Raw genomic sequence first — 18,288 nt, forward strand, 5'->3', positions numbered from 1 at the left:
AAAAGACAGAGTTGTGAGTGGCACTCACTCTTACTCTGCTGTTTCACTTTACGTTATGCAGTATAACCCCTTTATAAAATACACTGATGTAAGCAACATACAGGTATAAATGACATCAGCGTACCTACATTGAAGTAGGAGTTGATTAAAAAATGCAAATGCGGTACTCTGCTCATAACAGACGCCTCGTATAAGAGACAACTGCTGCCCAGTGCATGTCTCTTATGAAAGGGTTCAACTGTAGTGTGTATTGTGATACAGAAAAATTACAGTGACAGCAGGAAAGTAAAACGCAACAACCGCCGCAGGCACCAGCTACAGTGATGCTTACAGTGCAAAAACCATCGGTGCTGAAAGTTGTGCTGCTGGAGTATTTTGGCACCGTTTCTAACCCAAACGTGTGTCAATATACATAAATGTAGATGCTGATTGTGTGTGAATTATTAAGTGAATGCAGAGCTGCTGTAATTTCAGTGATTTACATTGACTCACACAAAAACACTACATTTCTAGCATTTTATTTGTATAACAGATTGGTGATTGTCACGATTGTAAAAATAAATAAATCATGGCCAAAATGCTAGAAATGGTGTTTTACACTTGGGATCGCATCACTTCCGTGTCTGCCTAGATTGTTGCAGCGCCTGCACGAGAAACCAGACCAGGGAAAACAAGGCTAGGAATTAGGTCTAATACAGAACAATCACAACAGAAGCATCGCGAGAAAGGAAGCGATCCTTAAAGGGACCGTGAACACATTACTGAGTAATTGTAGAATGGCTTCATTAAAAGAGCCTGTTGCCTCCTGAAACAGCATAGGCAAAATGTCCAGAGTACATGAAATATCAGCAGAGTCACTGGAATTTGATGTGTGCTTTAAGCACTTTCTCTCTATTTTCGTACCACTGAGTGCAATGAGAGCTACGTAGAGAAAAGATGAAGATGTGTCCTATCGTCAGGGCGTGTCGTGACCACATAGAGCACTTCCAATTTTTTTTCTTCGAATGCGCAGTTTACCTTCAGTGTGATCACGGGCATGCAACAGGATCCCGCGGTGGCTATGGTAAATATGCAGCTCTTAATAATCAAATCGGCCAACGTCCGTGAACTTCGGGTATATGGTGCACTATTTTATGCATATGGCATCATTAGTAGAGGAAAAAAGGAGCGATTTCTAGCTGACTCAAAGAATTATATATAAATTCCAGACCGCGTGCTGCGCTGCAATGATTAGCTCGCGAGTTCTCAAAACCTTCGACTTTCGATCAGCAGCGGTATCAGGTGATGCGGAAAAAGTATTGCAGGGCCCCTTGAAGAAGCGTGAAGAGAAACTTCGGGAGTATTTTATTTTCGCAAAATGTGGAGGAACTGTTAACACTCCTATCTTGAAGACTTCTCTGAACAACATAGGATAATATGCCTCCTATATGCAGGCACTAAGAATAGTAAACTGGTGATAAATGTTGATAAAATGTTGGTGAATTCCCGGCTGGCCAGTGGAACAGCTGATGACAAGCTGCCATAAGCAACTTGTCACTACAGTCAAACCTCGCTACAACGAAACTGACGGTGCGCGGGAAAAATTTTGTGTAAGTGAGAATTCTGTTGTAGAGAAATCGAAAAAATTTAGCTGACCTGAGCTAGCAAAACAACAGAACTTTTATTCCAAAAATTTAAAAAGTGTCGGCTGCTTTCTTTTTTCTCTCAGTGGGGTCATGACGCAATTGTAACACGTGCACAGCGACACAATGTATAAAATCACGCTGAAACAACGGCTTTCATGAATGAACCTGACAGTTTCACTAACACACCAACACCAGCAGCTGTCTGCCGTTAACATCCGACAACGCCGAGATGGAGGCGGGGTATCAAAGAGCAGTGACTTATGCCATATTCCATGCTATTCTAATCATCCACTAGTTGCGACTGGCTCATCTTGTTGGTAACATGTACAAACAAGCGCTCTGACCTGTGATAGATCTGGTCAAATGCAAAAAGAAGCAAAACAGCATAGGCATCAAAAAAGGCATCTTCTGCAATTGCACCCAACAGGAGCGTGTATAAAACTCAATGAGCTGAGGGACTGAGCTTCAGCTTCGGATTGTCTGTGGCGCAGAAGCAAGCTACTTCCGTTAAAGTTTAGCTAAGTGATCATTTCTGTTACATGCTACTTCTGGGTTAGCTAAGTCATCATTTTGCATTGATACCATGAAGCAATCAGTACAAAGAAAATGCACTATTAGAATACAGTTGAGTCCCTTTATAAGAGACACTGATATAAAAGACAAATGGGTGTAAGAGACACCAGTGTGTCTACAGTAAAATACGGCGGATAAATGCATATGAGGTCCTCTGCTTATAAGAGACATCTCATGTACTGCCAATCACGGATATATCGAACTCTAAGGGGATCATGAAATATTTCGATGTATCGATAATTCCAAATATAAAATATGTCCATTTAAGGGTTTCCTTAAAGCGCCCCGAGTATTGAAGCGGTTTCCGAAGACTGTGCTAAGCTTCCACTTGCCGAGTTTCCCAGAATACCAAAAGAAAAACACGAAATACACCGCACCTTATTTGGGCCGAAAAAAGTCTGTGAGTTTGGCTTGCTTCTTTGTCTGAGCTATTAAATTCATGAGGTCATCCTCAATATTGTTGAGGCTTTCCACACAGGCAAGCCCAGCGCCTTCCGTAACGCCACAACAGAGGCGAATAAGGCTAAATGCCGACGCAAGCTCGGCAGCAGTAAAGGGTTGCATAGATGCGTCGTCGGCATCATCGTCGCTGCTCTCGTTGGCCTCATCGGCACCGGCGACGTCGGCCACGATTTCTGTATCGGTGCGGTCCGAAACGGCTTGCGCATCATTATCAGCACTGACGAAATCGCTCGCTGTGGCCCCATCAGCGATGGCAACTGGAAACGCAGAAAGCTGGCGAAATTCATCCTCGAGGCACTCTATGTTGTCGTCTGCTGTGACATTGGCGTCGCTCTCAAAGTCGTCAGGTAAAGCTAGAAAGCCAGCTTTACCGAAGCAGTTCACGATCGTGGCTTGTTTGATGTCATTCCACTCACTGGTTACCATTTGTATCGCTCCAAGAAGATCGGTTTTCAGTTCGAGCCCTAACCGAAGGTTGATCAGGAGCCTCTGCACCAAACGTCGCGTCTATCTGACCTTAAAAGATTTAATGATGCCTTGGTCGAGAGCCTGCAGCCTTGGCATGGTGTTGGGAGGCAAAAACTTGACTGTGATTCTTTTAAGATGGCTGATCACATGATGTGCTGAACGATTGTCTACCAGAAGACAAACATTGTGGTCCACCTTCTCTAATTCGACATTTCATGCACGCATTCATTCGAAAAAGAGGTCCCGCGTCCTCCATGCTTTTTGTTGAATGCGTATCGGACCGGGAGGCTCTTCGCGTTCTTGAAGCATTGCGGCGACTTGTTGCCAGAAGAGCGCCGTTTAGTTGGCGTTGCATATGTCCGACGGCGAGAAGATGTCTCGAATGTTCGACCACACTTCGAAGAGCCACTTCTCTATGTCCTGGCTCTTTGACGCGCCGCTTTCGCCAGAGAGGGTTTTCCTAATGATGCCATAGCGATTCTTGAAGCGTTGCTGCCAACCAGTGCCACCAGTAAAGTCGTCCACCTCCAAGGCTGCAGCGACCACTTCGCCTTTTGCATTAGCATCGGGTCATCAACGGGAATGTTTTCGCCCTGACTTTCAAAAACCAGTTGTACAGCAATTTTTCAATTTGTTCATACGCAGAAGCACGCACGTGACAGGCTTACAGAATATGTATAAGACAAAGAGCTCTTTAGAAACGAACCTAATTGGCTTTTGACAGCCGTTGTCCACACAGTACGCTATGCTTCTGCTTAAGAGAGCTATATTTGATAACACGACTCGCGACGCGAGGGGAATCCTTACACTAGACCTCTCCAAGGCCTTCAACAGGGTGGCGCATAAGTACATCCTCACTGAGACGATTTCTTCTTTTAAACTGGGCCAGCGTTTTCATGACTACACCAAGTCATTTTTCGTGGATCGCAAGGCACATCTCTGGCTAGGCACGGTCTCGAGAGGGCCTTTCAAGCTCGGCAACTACAGCACCCCGCAGGGTTCCATGCTCTCCCCCCTCTTATTTATTATCACCATGCACAGGCTCTCTACACACCTCGCTGCAATCCTGAACGTTAGTCACGCCATTTATGTAGACGACATCACGATCTGGACACCGGGCGGCTCTCTGGCTGAGCTCGAACACTCCTTACAAAGCACGTTGCACGCTACGGAAGACTTTCAAACACAGTCCTTGAACTCCCCCCTGATAAATCTGAGCTACTGTTATACCGACCCTCTAGACAAAGGGTTTCCTAACCTTGCGCCTCTGGAAACTCAGCCAATAGAAATTAGAGCTAAAAATAGACAACCCATAGGGAGGACGGATTCCGTGAAAATTCTAGGTCTCCTCATTGATGCCAGAGGCTGTAATTCGAAGGTGCTCAACAGGCTCATGGAGCAGGCAAGCAATGTGCTAAGTCTTGCAACCCACGTTGCAAATCGCAGAAGTGGCCTCAAAGAACAAATTTATTAGAGCTTACCAGTCATTCTTTTTAAGCCATGTTATTTACATTGCGTTGTACCTTAATTGGGCTAAAGCGGAGAAGGCCAAACTTGATTCTCTAATCAGAACAGGCCTCAAGCGCATGCTTGGCCTTCTACAGTCCACAAGCACCGAGAAGCTGTTGGAGCTAGGACTCCACAACACTATTGACGAGCTAATAGAAGCTCACACAGCTGCTCAAATAACGAGACTTTCATCCACTAAGTCAGGAATAAAGCTTTTAGAAGAAGTGGGTATTCAGCCTCGGCATCATCAGGTGACGAAAGTTCGCTTGTCCAGGAAAATCCGCACTCAAATCATGGTTGGCATTACGAGGGTAGAAGAGTCGAGAGACCCATGGTGATAATTCAAAAGATTAATCAGCACAAACTAGAAGCCCTCTTTGTCGATGCTGCCAGGTATCACGAATGGGATAAGTTCGCTATCATGGTCGTTGACGCAGGAGGTAACCTGGTCAATGCAGCCTCTGTTTATACAAAAATTGCCCATGTGGCAGAGGAACCGGCGATCGCTCTGGCTTTTTGCAGCGCAAAAGCCCCCGCTGTTGTCTTTTTGGACTCACGTACGGCAGTCAGATCCTTCTCTAACGTCCTTGTGTTTGAACAGGCCAACAGTATTGTGGCGAAAGCACTTCAACAAACCCGGGAGTGCAGCGAAGGAGGGTACCACATCGCATGGTATCCAGCCCATCTAGATGGTTCAGTTAACCTGCTTGGATGTAACCCTAACGAGCAGGCTCACAAAATAGCGTGCGATTTCACATGCCGCAATGTCGCGAATAGCCATGCTTGTAACGAGGTCGACATTTACAAAGATCCATTGTCTACTTTTCATGCAATTGTTTCGCACTACCGTCTGGCGAGAAGAATATTTCCAGCCCCCCATGCCGATTTGACTAAGCCTCAGGCGAGCACATTCAGACAACTTTAAACTCGTTCATATCCTACTCCTCGATCCCTTAACCGGATAGACCCCGATCATTCGCAGTCATGCCCCAAATGTGGCCACGACTCATGTTCTTTTAATCACATGCTCTGGCTGTGCCCCGCCTCTCCGCCCATCTCGAAGGAGCAATGGAATGCATCTCTAAATAGCAGCAGCCTTCATACACAACTCCAGACTGTCCAGAGGGCCCACGACATCGCGACGGAACTTCGACTTCCGGTCCCATCGTGGGCGGAGCCACCGACTTGATATGGCGGGAGGCTTATAAAGTATAAAGTGATATGGCGGGAGACCTAAATAAAGTTTTTGTCATGCCACGTGCTTTGATCTGTTGGCATACTTACAAAAATCGCTTTACCACACTGTTAACAAACAGGTGTGCTCGCAAGCGCTGTGCAAACTTATTGAAGCAACGCAATCACATTCCCAATGCGCGCGCACACGATAAGGATCTGTAACTCTTTTGAAACGTGACTGAATAAGCGCTGTGTGAACTTATTGAAGCAACGCAATCACATTTTCGATGCGCGCACGAAAAGGGTCCGTAATTTTCTTGGAACGAGACTGAATTGTGATCAGTTTCACGGCTCCGGCGCGGCGCACCATTCGATATATCGAATATGTCGCCGTACAAGTGTTTGATATACACGCACCTGTGCCCTATACTTTTACATGTGTTTTTCAAGGAAATTTTTCGGCTGTTCAATATAGCCAATAAATCGATATATCCGAGTTCGATATACCTGGTACCGACTGTAGAAGACAAGAATTGCTGCCCAGAGCATGCCTCTTATGAATGGGTAAAACAGCATAATCTACAAATTTTTTATTTTCACATGCAAGCAAGGCAGTTCTGAAATGTACTTGAAAGTAGGACAGTCTCATTGTCATCGCTATTGAGCAATGGTAGCCCCCATGCTTAGTAAACAGCTGCATTTTTGGTGGGTGCCAATGCGTGTTTGATACTTTGTAGATGCATTTTTATGTTCTGAAAATGCATAAAAACGTTCAAAATTGTGTTCACTACATTGCATTTAATGTGCGAGCCTGTAATTGCATCGTCAAATTTCGTTGAAGTGGAATGGCAGAAGAAAAAGGGTTTGTTGTGGCAAGAATATTTATGCAATGACTCCTACGAACTGCTGACTGGAAACCGAGAATTTTTTCGTTGTAGCGAAAATTTTATTGAAGCAGAATTTGCTGTAGCAGGATTCGGCTGCAATATGTTTGTATGATCGGTTCACTGATGACCTGGCTCAGAATCTTTATTTAATTGACGGCTACACCTAAAGCAGCCTTTTTCACTGCAAAGATGTGAGTGCAGTAATCCAGTTTGTTCTTTCGTAGCTTACGTTCTTTCAACAAAAACTAACACACGTAATCATGACAGTACCTGATAGTAACCAGTATGGTAGCCACTCATGTACCAGGCCATGAGCATTGAGGAAAGTGCCTCACTTTCAGCACTATTGTCCAAGATCAATGGCGGGTGAGCTGGTAGAGGAGGCGTGCCCTGAAAAAGAAGGAAGTGGCGAGAGGGTTGACAAATGATGACACGTCGACCACACGTGTACACACTTCTTCAGTTTATTAGTTATGACCACTGGAAACTTAGAATGATCAGAGCAGACTTGGTTTGAAAAAACACATCCTGTGGAACGCTGACACTGCTATGAACAGCTCAACCAAATCTTGCAAATGTGTCTGGTAAGGAGAGTTTATCTGAACAGGTGTATCGCATCACAGATATGAAGGTACGGCCAAGCGAGTCACACGATAGGACGGAGTTCTCTCTCTTGTAGTTTGGCCAGCTCCGACAACATCTCTTCATTTCACTGATGCACTATACTAGTTCCAATCATGACAAACCAACTCGCCAAATCATCAACACTTAAAGAGACTCTGAACCAGTTTCGACAATATTGTATAAATGCTTTGAGCTGGTAAAGAAAGTGTGAATAATCATTTGAAGACCAATTTAGGTGCTCTGCATCAACTGCGTAATTTATTACAGTGCTCTTTCTTGTCCATTTTGGCTCTTCCTACTGTTGTGCCGTTGTTACTACAATACAACCACGATGAACCAACTCGGCCAAAATTAAGCTCTTGTTATTACAGGATTACAGGACTTTAAATGTATGAATCGCTACGGAGAGCAGTTGCTCAGCCGAAGTTGCTCTCGCACCTTTAGCACATAAAACTGTTCCAATACACAAGCACCCAGCGACTTATCTGATTGGATATGTCCAGTTTACCAACAAGGACCTCCTATAGGAAGTGAGCGTCGTCTGCCTGTATACTACAACGCGTTCCATGTTGATGTAAGCCGAGCGACAATGTTTATCTCAAGGTTTCTTTTCTTGGACACAATGAAGTGCCATAGCTGTGTTGGGTACTACAAAACCAGACATCGATGGCTTGTAAAGCTGCAACATCGTGTAATGCTTGTGAAGGTGAAATCGCTTCAGCGTGCTGCTGCAATAAACATCGCGCTATCACTTTACGGTCAACGCCACTATCCGTGCGCCTGATGCTGTAACTTCACCCTTGAAGACGCAACCACATTACCAGAGTTTACCATGCTATTAGCTAAGAGCAGACCGATATTTGAGTCAGTGCTGCTCCTTTCCATGGGATCTTGCCACGTGCCGGCATAGCACTTGATAGTTTGCTAAAACAGTAGCCTTACCATCTTGCTTAAAAACTTCAATGGGGAAGAGAAATCATGATGAGGTCATGATGAGTGCTAACTCGAGTCATGACGTGTGCTAACTCGATATCTTTCCATTATGCCATCTCCTCCAATGTAACTTCCAGCTCGCCTTTTGGGATGAGGAAAGGGAGAAAGTGCTTGAAGCTTGTGACAAATTCCTGTAAATCCACTCGTTCTTGACTGATTGAAAATATTGTCGCTTCAATCGATTTTTGAGGCAGAAACCCGGAGTCTTTTATGCATTTGCAGAAGACAGCTCGAAAACAAAAGCCATCTGCTTTTTTTTTACCACTGATTATCCTCCCTACTGCCTCCCCCTCAAAGCTTTCTGCTCCTAACAAGGTTTTGCATTGTTTCCGCGATCGGACACATCTGACCAAGGGACAACGTCAAGTGACAATGTTGCCATGTGACGTCGTAAAACGTTACCATATCATAATGACGTCACCGATTCTGGGGACCTGGGACATTATCAAGTGATGATAATTTTTCCGCATTGCCCGTTTTGATGCCAACAGCTACATTTCGTGTTTTATAAAGCATCTAAGTCTTTCACCTAAATAAAGTCAGATACCCACATCACTCGGTAATTACATTGAAAAGTAAGCAGAAAGCAAAGAACTGCTCCGTGCAGTTCGAAGGATACATTTTCTGTTTCTCATCCTCTCGTCTAGTTCACTTCAAAATGAACATGCCAAGAAAGTAGATATAAAAAACATACCCGGGATGAGCTTGAAAATGGCACTCCTAAGTTGGCCGCACCCCAAGGAGGCTCACTGGGAAGCTGGAATACAGGAATTAAGCACATAAGCATAATGCCCAAGCATTTAAAAGGGACAATGGCTTTAATTTCGGTTAAAATAGACGACCGGCTATGCCCTTGACCGGCTGAGAGAATAAGTGAAGTTAGGACATTTCAGTTGTGGCTAGATATGCAATCAGGCTGACAAGCACCTGTTAAACCACAGCCATCTCTAATGTTACTTGCTTAAGTTAGCTAAGTGATCATTTTGCATTGATACTGTGACGGGGCGAGATCTAGGCTTATAGTATAGGGTCCACAGAGAATCGGCAGCTAAACAAGATGGCCGTATTGCCTCTCGCGCAAACGTCTAACGCACAGGCGTCTTCGTCATCTTTGCAAAGTGCCATGCTTGCTCCTTTCGATGGTGCACCAAAACAATACCATGAAGGAATTAGTCTAAACAAAACGTACTACTGTAACATAATCTACGAATTTTTATTTTTCACATGTAAGCAAGACAGTTCTGAAATGTACTTCACACCTCTGATTCAAACAAAAATGAAGTGGAGTTTACACAGAAGTATAGAGTCTGAAAGTGCTTTGCTATTTTTGTTTGAAAGCTAATTGGACAACCAGAAAATAATTTGTTTTAACGGTCTTTGCAGGTATAACAATAAGAAAAGAGATACTCATAACATGAAATTTTGTAAGCAGTCAAATGCAGTTCACTTTCAGTTTTTTTTGCCATTTTGTATGAATACTTGCTATTGGCTATAAAACACATAAAAAAGCTTCGTAGCATTACATAAGTCTGAACAGCCAAAACACTTATACATGCGCTCGTCATATGCTCATCGATTCTTTCATGGTAAACATTATATTCTGGGAAAGCCAAAACACTTATACATGCGCTCGTCATATGCTCATCGATTCTTTCATGGTAAACATTATATTCTGGGAAAGTCGACCTAACACCAATGAACTGTATCCCACATTGAGACCTCATAACGCATATCAAAACAAGCTAAGATTTTGCAAGTTTTCTACGGCGAGCTGGCGATAGTAGAAATAAATAAAAGTTACTAGAAACCACAGCCTGTTTAGGAACAACTAGACACAACAGGACAATGATATAGGACGTTGTTACATAAAATTCTGCAAATTGTGGAAGCAGCTGCTGACATTGCTGGCAACATTCATTTAAACTTCACCAAGGAAACTGACAAAGCAGCGCATGCAACCTTTTGTATATACTGCTAAAATTAAAACTCTTGCAGTTCAACACTTCACTCATGCTTTAGAAAAAGCAACACATTTTGGATAGCCTTGAAGAATTGTGTGCAGTTGAGCTTGTTTTCAATATGACACCGACGACAAATTCACTTCACAGCAATTACAGCTGACAAATCCGCATTTTATGATGGCGGTCTGTGCTAGTGATACTGTACGAACAAGTCAGTCCATTTGTATAAGTCATGCTCCTAGTATCTTTCACGACCTAGCTAAGCAACAGTAATGATTGCTGAAATCATCAGTTTTTCATTCATAGCTTATTAAGAGTGATTCGACATGTATTCACTACTGGCTAAGAATATGTTGTCACGTTATGAGCGCAGCCAACTGTCTATTACACGGCACAGCACATACTTCATCTAAATGGTTATGAAGCAAAAAACAGAATTCATAGTTACATTGCTGAAACATTCTTTTTTATCACCTGTTTTAAAATATCTTTTGAAAGGTTAGCTTATCCAGTCAACTGCATGCTATGTTCTAACTGGCAGCTTAGTTGAATTCTAGAAATATTATATTACATCAAGTTTCAGTAGTTCTAAATAACAATTGTGCCTGCAAAGGGGTGTCACTCTTTAGAGTGTACAAGAAGTGCATTGGCTACAATAATGCATAACTGCATAAGTATGTTTAACATAAAACACGATGCCTCAGCAAATCTGTAAACAAGCTGTCATGATTTTGTTCCAAAACAATTATGTGCGTTTGCTAGGCTTCCGCGAGTTATAGTAATACAAGGCAAAAATTAATAGCATGTACATGAAAAAAGCATGATAATCATTCTTGAAAAAACATCTTTTTGTATTATCCATACCTCACACATATTGTTGTCTCTTCCATACAGTATAAATAAAAAGTTTTACATAGAGGACAGTGTGCTTACATCGGGAATGCCTGTGCAACGCTGAGATGAACCAGAAGTCGCATCGGTTGTGTGGACATTCTGTAATGTGACACAAAACCACAGAAAATTGCATTTTATTTTTGTCACTACTTAAACATAGCCTAACACAGATGGATTCTCGTATCACTGACCAAGCGATCGATCTGCTTGGGTGTGTGACAGACATCACATCTGATATTTCCATCCTAAATGTGAGCCACTGTTCACCTGTCCACAAGTACTGACATGTTAATTGTGAACAAACAGAACACTTCATAATTTATCAATAAAATCTAAAAACATCTATCTTCAACTAAGGCAAAAAGAAAGGTGCTATAGAAGCCTAATTTAGTATGACGCTTGGAAACTTCAGCGTCATCTGCCTGTGTTACATTGTACAGCATTTTGACACGATGATTTGATCGATATGTGGGGTTTAATGTCCCAAAACCACCATATCATTATGAGAGACACCATAGTGGAGGGTTCCGAAAATTTCGACCACCTGGTGTTCTTTAACATGCGCCAAAATCTGAGCACATGGGCTTACAGCATTTTTGCCTTCATCGAAACAGCAGCCGCCGCAGCTGGGATTCGATCCCAAGACCTGCGGGTCAGCAGCCGAGTACCTTAGCCACTACCACCACAGCGAAGCAGCATTTCAACCTGAAATGCACAACCATGGTTGATCTGATGGCCTACTTTCTCTAACATCAAGACTCACCCTTGCTTCATTGAGTGTGGGACATGTCAAGTTGCAACATTATCAGCCTGTGAAGGGTGACTGGCAATCCAAGTGACTGAAGCTAGTTGAAGCAAGAAACATCGGGCTTTCAACATCTGATTTATACCCAGGATTTGTGTGTTTGCGGCCGTTATTTCAATCCAGACGACTACCTCAGCTCATCTGGAAACCTCAAGGCAGGATAACTTGTGTTTTCTTGTACATCTCACTCACCATGCACCAAGAGTCGTAAATTTGGTTTGTGAAGGATAAACTTGCAAATACATGAAATACTGTTTCTCCTTTTAGTGACCCTTTAACGACTTCCTGCATGTCATGTCACAATTATGTCCAGATTCAAATCACTGACATTTCAAAAGCACTTACACTGCCTGCTCGAGCTTGCTGGGCTTGTCGTGCCTTCTTGCCCTCCGATGGGTAGAGGTCTGACAAGAGTACACGCTCCTCGTTGCCATACCCAATGTAGTGAACGATGCAGTGCTTTTTTCTGATGCACTTGATCTTTGCCTCATATGGCAGTTTGTCTCCCGAGTAGACTGCAATGCAGTAATCACCCTGTTTCCATCCCTGTGATGTAGTAAAAGACAAAAAAATGGCTTGCAAATCTACAGAAAAGTCACCAAATGTCATTTGAGTAATCTTAGAAATAGCTTTTTCCGTGTCGTGCTTTTGCCTTTCGCAGACCTCGCTTTTGCACTACATGAAATATGTGTGTCATGTTACAGAAATCAATTAAATTGAATACGTGTGATATTGCCACGGGTAATTAGGCAGGAATACTGTGATAGATGCATTGTGTAAGAAAAATAATTTAAGTGTGGATACTCCACCCCACAGCAGGTCCAGATAATTTTCGGTGGTTTTAGTCTCTCAAAGGCCTCATGTCACAGCACCTCCCACACAATTGTGGGTGATACAAGTACTACAGACGATGCGCTGCTTATGTAGCGTCCCAACGGCTTTGCATATGGGAGAACACCACAGAAGCAACTGCAGCGTTTGTCACGAGTGGAGTTTTCCGGTCCCAAAAAATGTGCCATGTGTTTCTAGATTTATTTTTTAGCGTTCATGGCGCTTTAATATATTACAAGGAGGAATAAAAAAGGACCGTATCAGTCTGCCTCATTGTGCTCGGCCCTTCTCGTATACCCTGTCACAGTACCTCTTCACTTCATTGCCATGATAATGCGGCCGGCGCATGTACTAAAGCTAAACATTATCTGGCCGCGCCCCCTGTCGAAGAGGGGCAAAGAGTGTCCACACAAGTAAATTATTTTTCTTACACTGTTCCCATATGTGAGGTGTGCATGCATGCACACAAACACATACACACACACGAGCGTTTTTAAGTTTGTGGCTGTGTGCGTGTATGTGAAGCGGCCTACCAATGCATGTGCCAGTCTTGGAGATGTTAAGAGGTTATCCCATGATTACGTCATGGTATTGCAAATAGTGAAATAATTATGACTGGTAATATGTGACATTTCTGGGATACACAAAAGATATCCCCTTTTGCATCTATACTGCTAGTATTTAACCACCAGGCTTAGGGTCAAAATAAAGTTTCACACAAGGCATATCTTTTCCCAGAAGGTAAGAAAAGAGGCATTCTGCAAAGGTTACCAGTACAACAATTGCGATACCTGCCAGCAGAATCAACTTAAACGAATGAGTGACGTCCCAACCTCAGCGGAACAAAAACCAAAGTGCACAGCTTTCGGATGTTCAAAGCAAGTGTGTAAGAACCACAATAGGCGTTAGCAACCTTATATGTTTCGCCACAACTACAGCGTGTCACAAGCTCCTTGAGCTAACTTACAGTCGACGGTTCTGGCCCCGCTGACGAGTTCTCCGACGAAGTGCGGTTCCTACTTTCAATTTCTTTCTGGAAAGAAGATAAGGGACAAGAATATGATACCTGCTGAACGAAGCTACCGAACGTCGTCCACTTACCTTTACTTTTTCGTACGCCTGATCGTAAGCTGCGATCAAGTCGCTGTCATCCCAAATATCCTCGTCAGGGTTCTTTAGATACAACAAGTTTTGAAGAAGAAAAAAAAACAAGAACTGCAATTGACTCTCTTCGACACCTGGTGCACTGATAAAGCCGCCGAGGCAATACAGACACCGAAGCTAAAGCGTCTCTACCTACCTCTGTTCGTCTCCACAGTACGGTTCCCTTTGCCATTCTTGCAGCTCAGTTTATGCCAGTGTTCAAGAAATTTCGATCGGTGAATTCCGCTACGTATTATACGCAGGTAAAAAACGCCCTAGAAGCATTTCTTACAAACGAACGAAACCAAGTACAATCACAGTGGCCTCAGCGTAAAGTTGAACAGATGTTCAACCCTGGTTCCACCAACAGCGTCTTCTTCGCATGCTCACAGGCACGCTACAGCCTACAGTGTACTGGTAAGTGTGCCATGCGGCACTGGAAAAAGGGTCCTTCTAGCAGTGACCGCTCCACGCGCCACTAGATAGCGCTGGTGGCTAAAGGAGCGCTACGCTCGCTGCCGTGATAGCTCTGTGAGCGGCCTGGGTGGCCGATTTGTGTATTGTTCCGAGTTGTCGTCGCGGCTTTTTTATGTGATAAATGCCACTTGATTGTGAAATTCAGCCCTTCCGCATAGGTACTACCCGTTATCTCGATATAACGAACGTATACAAAAACACCCGACTTCGAGGTCGTGTACACCAGCCGAGCTTGTTTCTTTTTGAAGTTCATAAATTGTATATAGTAGTAATGAACTTTCAAATGGGTGGATTTCAACGTATTAACTTATAGAACTTAAATATCTATTTTTTGCATACAAGTGTCTGTGTTCGGTCCTGTGCGTTTCATATCTTTTATATCGCTCCGCATACTAAACGGTCGGGAAGCTTCAATCGAAGGCTTTCCATTCTTTCACCTACAGCTTCTTCAGATAAATGCTCATTTTTTGCTTTCATTTGACACAAGCTAACTTTTGCGCTGCTGAGCTTGGCTTTCGTCCTCGGAAGGTTACGTCGTATAATGCGAAAGCTTTGTTTCGTACACATCTTCTGACATCGTCTTCTGGGAAGCTGGTTTGGTGGTGATGCTGGTGTTGCAAAAGCGGGGTTAGCCTGGCCTAAAAAGCCAGCAGTTGTTCCGCCTGAGCATCTCTTAAATTGTAGGCGCCAGTCACCAAATGTCACTCAGCTGAGTGTTTCGCAGCAAAGCCATCATGATCCGTTCCACGCTGCTCCTCGTCGCCGCGGGTCCTTCGGAAAAATGACATTTTCTAATGTCCCGTGCTAGTGACAACCTTTCTGCAAGCTGCGTACCATACCTGTTATTTCTCTGTCAAACTACGGGCTCAGCCAAATGAAATGTTTCATGTGATCGATGTCACCACAAATAGCACAAAACGGGGAAGCGCCTCGCCCAGTCTTGAATGACCTAGCCGGCGTGTATGTGAAATCAGTTCTTATCCGGTAAGGCAGCGCCGCTTGTTCTCTGGACAGTATCAGCAGTATCTGATATTTGCAGTAACAAGCACTGAGGTCATTTACAACAAGCGTGCAGCTCTTCGAAAAGAACACCTTATAAAATGATGGGCATTTGCCAGCTAAAGGTTCCACTCCCACGCCGGGACACAAAGCTAACTTGATCACATAATTTATCACCAACTCTGCCTCTTCTCGAGCTACGAGTTCCTCTTGGCACCACTTCTTTCCTCTTCTAAGAACTTTGGCGGTTGCAGCACTTTCAGCAGCTTGCTTCTTAATCTGAATGAGTTTTTTCAACGCTACCTTGCTATGTTCGACAGCGTCAGCTTCCAACTCGGAAATGAGTCCCCAACACACGACAGGAAAATTTCTGACCACTCATTTGGAATGGTGAGCTTTGAAAATGACAGCCTTTGAAATTTACGGTCACGAGCTTTATCAGCGGCACCGTCTCGGCCAACATCATTCGACATTCTTTGGCATTCTTTGGCAATCAACGTCGTTCGACTCAATTTCTGACAATGTGTTGCTCTCACGTCTTCGCTTCGGTTTGTGGAGAACCTGATCGCTAAGGTTGTGATCCTTCCGTTTTTTCGGCAGCAATTTTGAAAGGTACTCGGTAGCATCAGGGAAAATAGTAGGCATGGCAAATATTGATAAGAGTGGTAGGTCTCTCGGGATCTCAATACCCTTACCGTCGATAGTCGTCTTGAAAGTTCGCTCTATGAACCTTGCTGCGAAGTGTCGCTCACCAACAGCGCTGCTCTCATCGAGGACTCGATGATGAAATCCCCGTTGGATGGAAACTTAGCAGGATGAACATGATCTTTAAAGGAAATGGGGACAAAGCTGACATAAGCAACTACCATCCTATAACAGTGACATCAGTGGTCTACAGGCTGGCGATGCAGATTATAAAGGAAAGACTGCAGGCATGGATGGAGGATGAGGGGTGCCAGGGGCACTGCCGAATGGGTTTCGGAAACACAGGAGGTTGGAAGACAGTCTGTTCTCACTGACGCAGTGCCCCGAAATAGCAGAAAAAGAACACAGGCCCCTGTGGCTGTCATTTTTGGATATGAAGTGAGCATACGATAGAGTGGTTGAAGAGAACTTGTGGGGAATACTGGACAAACTAGGCGCGGAAGATGAAGTCACTAATCTTTTAAAGGATATCTATAAAAGTAACAGAGTAGTTATAAAATGGGAAAAACAGGTATCCAAGCTCACAGAGGTAAAACGGAGGCTTAGGCAGGGGTATCCTCTGTCACTCTTGTTATTCATGATGTACCTACAAGGATTAGAAGCCAAATTAGAGGGAAGTGGGCTTAGCTTCACCCTCACTTTCGTCAGACAAGGAAAACTTATTAAACAGGCACTACCAGCATTGATGTACGCAGATGACATAGTGCTAATGGCCGACAACAAGGAATATTTGCAGAGATTGATGGAAATCTGCGGTGATGAGGGAGATAGGTTAGATTTCACATTCAGTAAGGAAAAATTAGCAGTCATGACTTTTAATGATAATGAAGGTAGTGAGCTTAGGATACAGGAGGTCACGCTAGATATAACAGATAAATACAAATATCTAGGCGTATGGATAAGCAAAATGGGACCAAGTACCTAAGAGAACACGAAATATACGTAACGGCTAAAGGTATCAGGAATGCAGCAGTGATGAAAAATAGGACACTGTGGCATTACAATAGGTATGATGTTGTGAGAGGAATATGGAAAGGGGTCATGGTTTCTGGTCTGACGTTCGGCAATGCGATCTTGTGCTTGATATCAGAAGTTCAAGCAAGATTAGAAATTAAGCAACGTGGAATAGGTAGGCTTGCTTTAGGAACTCACGGGAATACACCAAATCAGGGAGTACAAGCTGAATGGGATGGACATCATTTGAGGGCAGGAAAGCTAGCAGCAAGATAAAATTCCAGAAGCGATTGCGAGAAATGGGGGAAAAGCGTTGGGCTAGGAAGGTTTTCAGCTACTTGTACATGAAGAATGTCGATACAAAATGGAGGAAGCGAACCAGGAAATTGACGGGTAAATACTTAGAAAACAGCAGGGGGCCGAACCAAAAAGAACTATTGGTTAAGAAGAAGGTGAAGAAAACGGAGACCGATATGTGGAGAATCGGCATTATTAAGATGTCCGCACAAGAGATCTATCGAACTTTTAAGCAGGAAATTGCCGAGGAAAAGATCTATGATAATACTCGGGGTAGTTCTCTACTGTTTGAGGCCAAGACGGGAGTATTGTGAACCAAGACATATCGGGTCATATACGAAGGGGTAGACACGGTATGCAGTGCGTGTGGAGAGGAGGAGGAAACTGCCGAATCCTTGACAATGTTCTGTAAGGGGCTTCACCCTATAGTTCAGGATGATGGCACAGAGTTTTTCACAGCACTGGGGTTTAGGGACAGTGAGGGCAAAATAGACATTAAGCGGGTAGAATTAACTATAAGGAGGTTATCTGATTGGTGGCTAAAGTCAAGGCACGAGTGAAAATTAAATCCTTCACTGCAAAGTACCAGCCCTCAACTTCACTATTTAAAGCGAAAAAAAAAGATAAATCTAGTTTTTGGTTCACTAAGTATTACGGCTAGGTGGCACTAGCCGCCGCCCAGTCTAAAGGGTACAGCCATATCAATCCATCCACCGATCCACTCAATCACCTCTCTTCACGGAGGAAGAAAAGGTGCCTCTCTTAATGTTCCGCGACCATTCTTCCCGGCGGTCAGCTTCAACGGCACGCGAAATAAGGAGTGCGCCTCCTTAAACGAGTGGTAGCCACTGTTACAATTTGGCACAATGCAGAAGCTGTCTCGCTCGTCCCGCCGCCTCCCAGTA

At 43.8% G+C, this 18,288-nt stretch overlaps 1 protein-coding gene and 1 long non-coding RNA gene across 3 annotated transcripts in view; both read right to left on the bottom strand.

The window, feature by feature from the left end:
• LOC142811509 (uncharacterized) overlaps nt 1–18,288 on the bottom strand; it is a 324,450-nt gene that overhangs the window by 298,760 nt on the left and 7,402 nt on the right. Inside the window, exon 2 of the long non-coding RNA XR_012894676.1 lies at nt 16,123–16,253. This is a non-coding gene — a long non-coding RNA (uncharacterized LOC142811509). The remainder of the gene's footprint in view (nt 1–16,122; nt 16,254–18,288) is intronic.
• Nucleotides 503–14,377, bottom strand: LOC119159554 (survival motor neuron protein). Of its 2 annotated transcripts, XM_037412355.2 has the most exons (8): nt 14,109–14,377; nt 13,910–13,981; nt 13,776–13,841; nt 12,323–12,523; nt 11,212–11,271; nt 9,012–9,074; nt 6,971–7,090; nt 503–644 (listed from the first exon to the last, which is right to left on the bottom strand). In XM_037412355.2, the coding sequence occupies exons 1-8, from the start codon at nt 14,142–14,144 to the stop codon at nt 612–614; spliced, it is 651 nt and encodes a 216-aa protein (XP_037268252.2). In that variant the 5' UTR covers nt 14,145–14,377; the 3' UTR covers nt 503–611. The 2 variants fall into 2 exon arrangements, with proteins under 2 accessions (XP_037268252.2, XP_037268253.2); XM_037412356.2 differs by lacking the exon at nt 11,212–11,271 and having other exon boundaries at nt 14,109–14,372.

Source organism: Rhipicephalus microplus, chromosome 1 (genome assembly GCF_043290135.1).
Source record: "Rhipicephalus microplus isolate Deutch F79 chromosome 1, USDA_Rmic, whole genome shotgun sequence".
Lineage (NCBI taxonomy): Eukaryota > Metazoa > Arthropoda > Arachnida > Ixodida > Ixodidae > Rhipicephalus > Rhipicephalus microplus.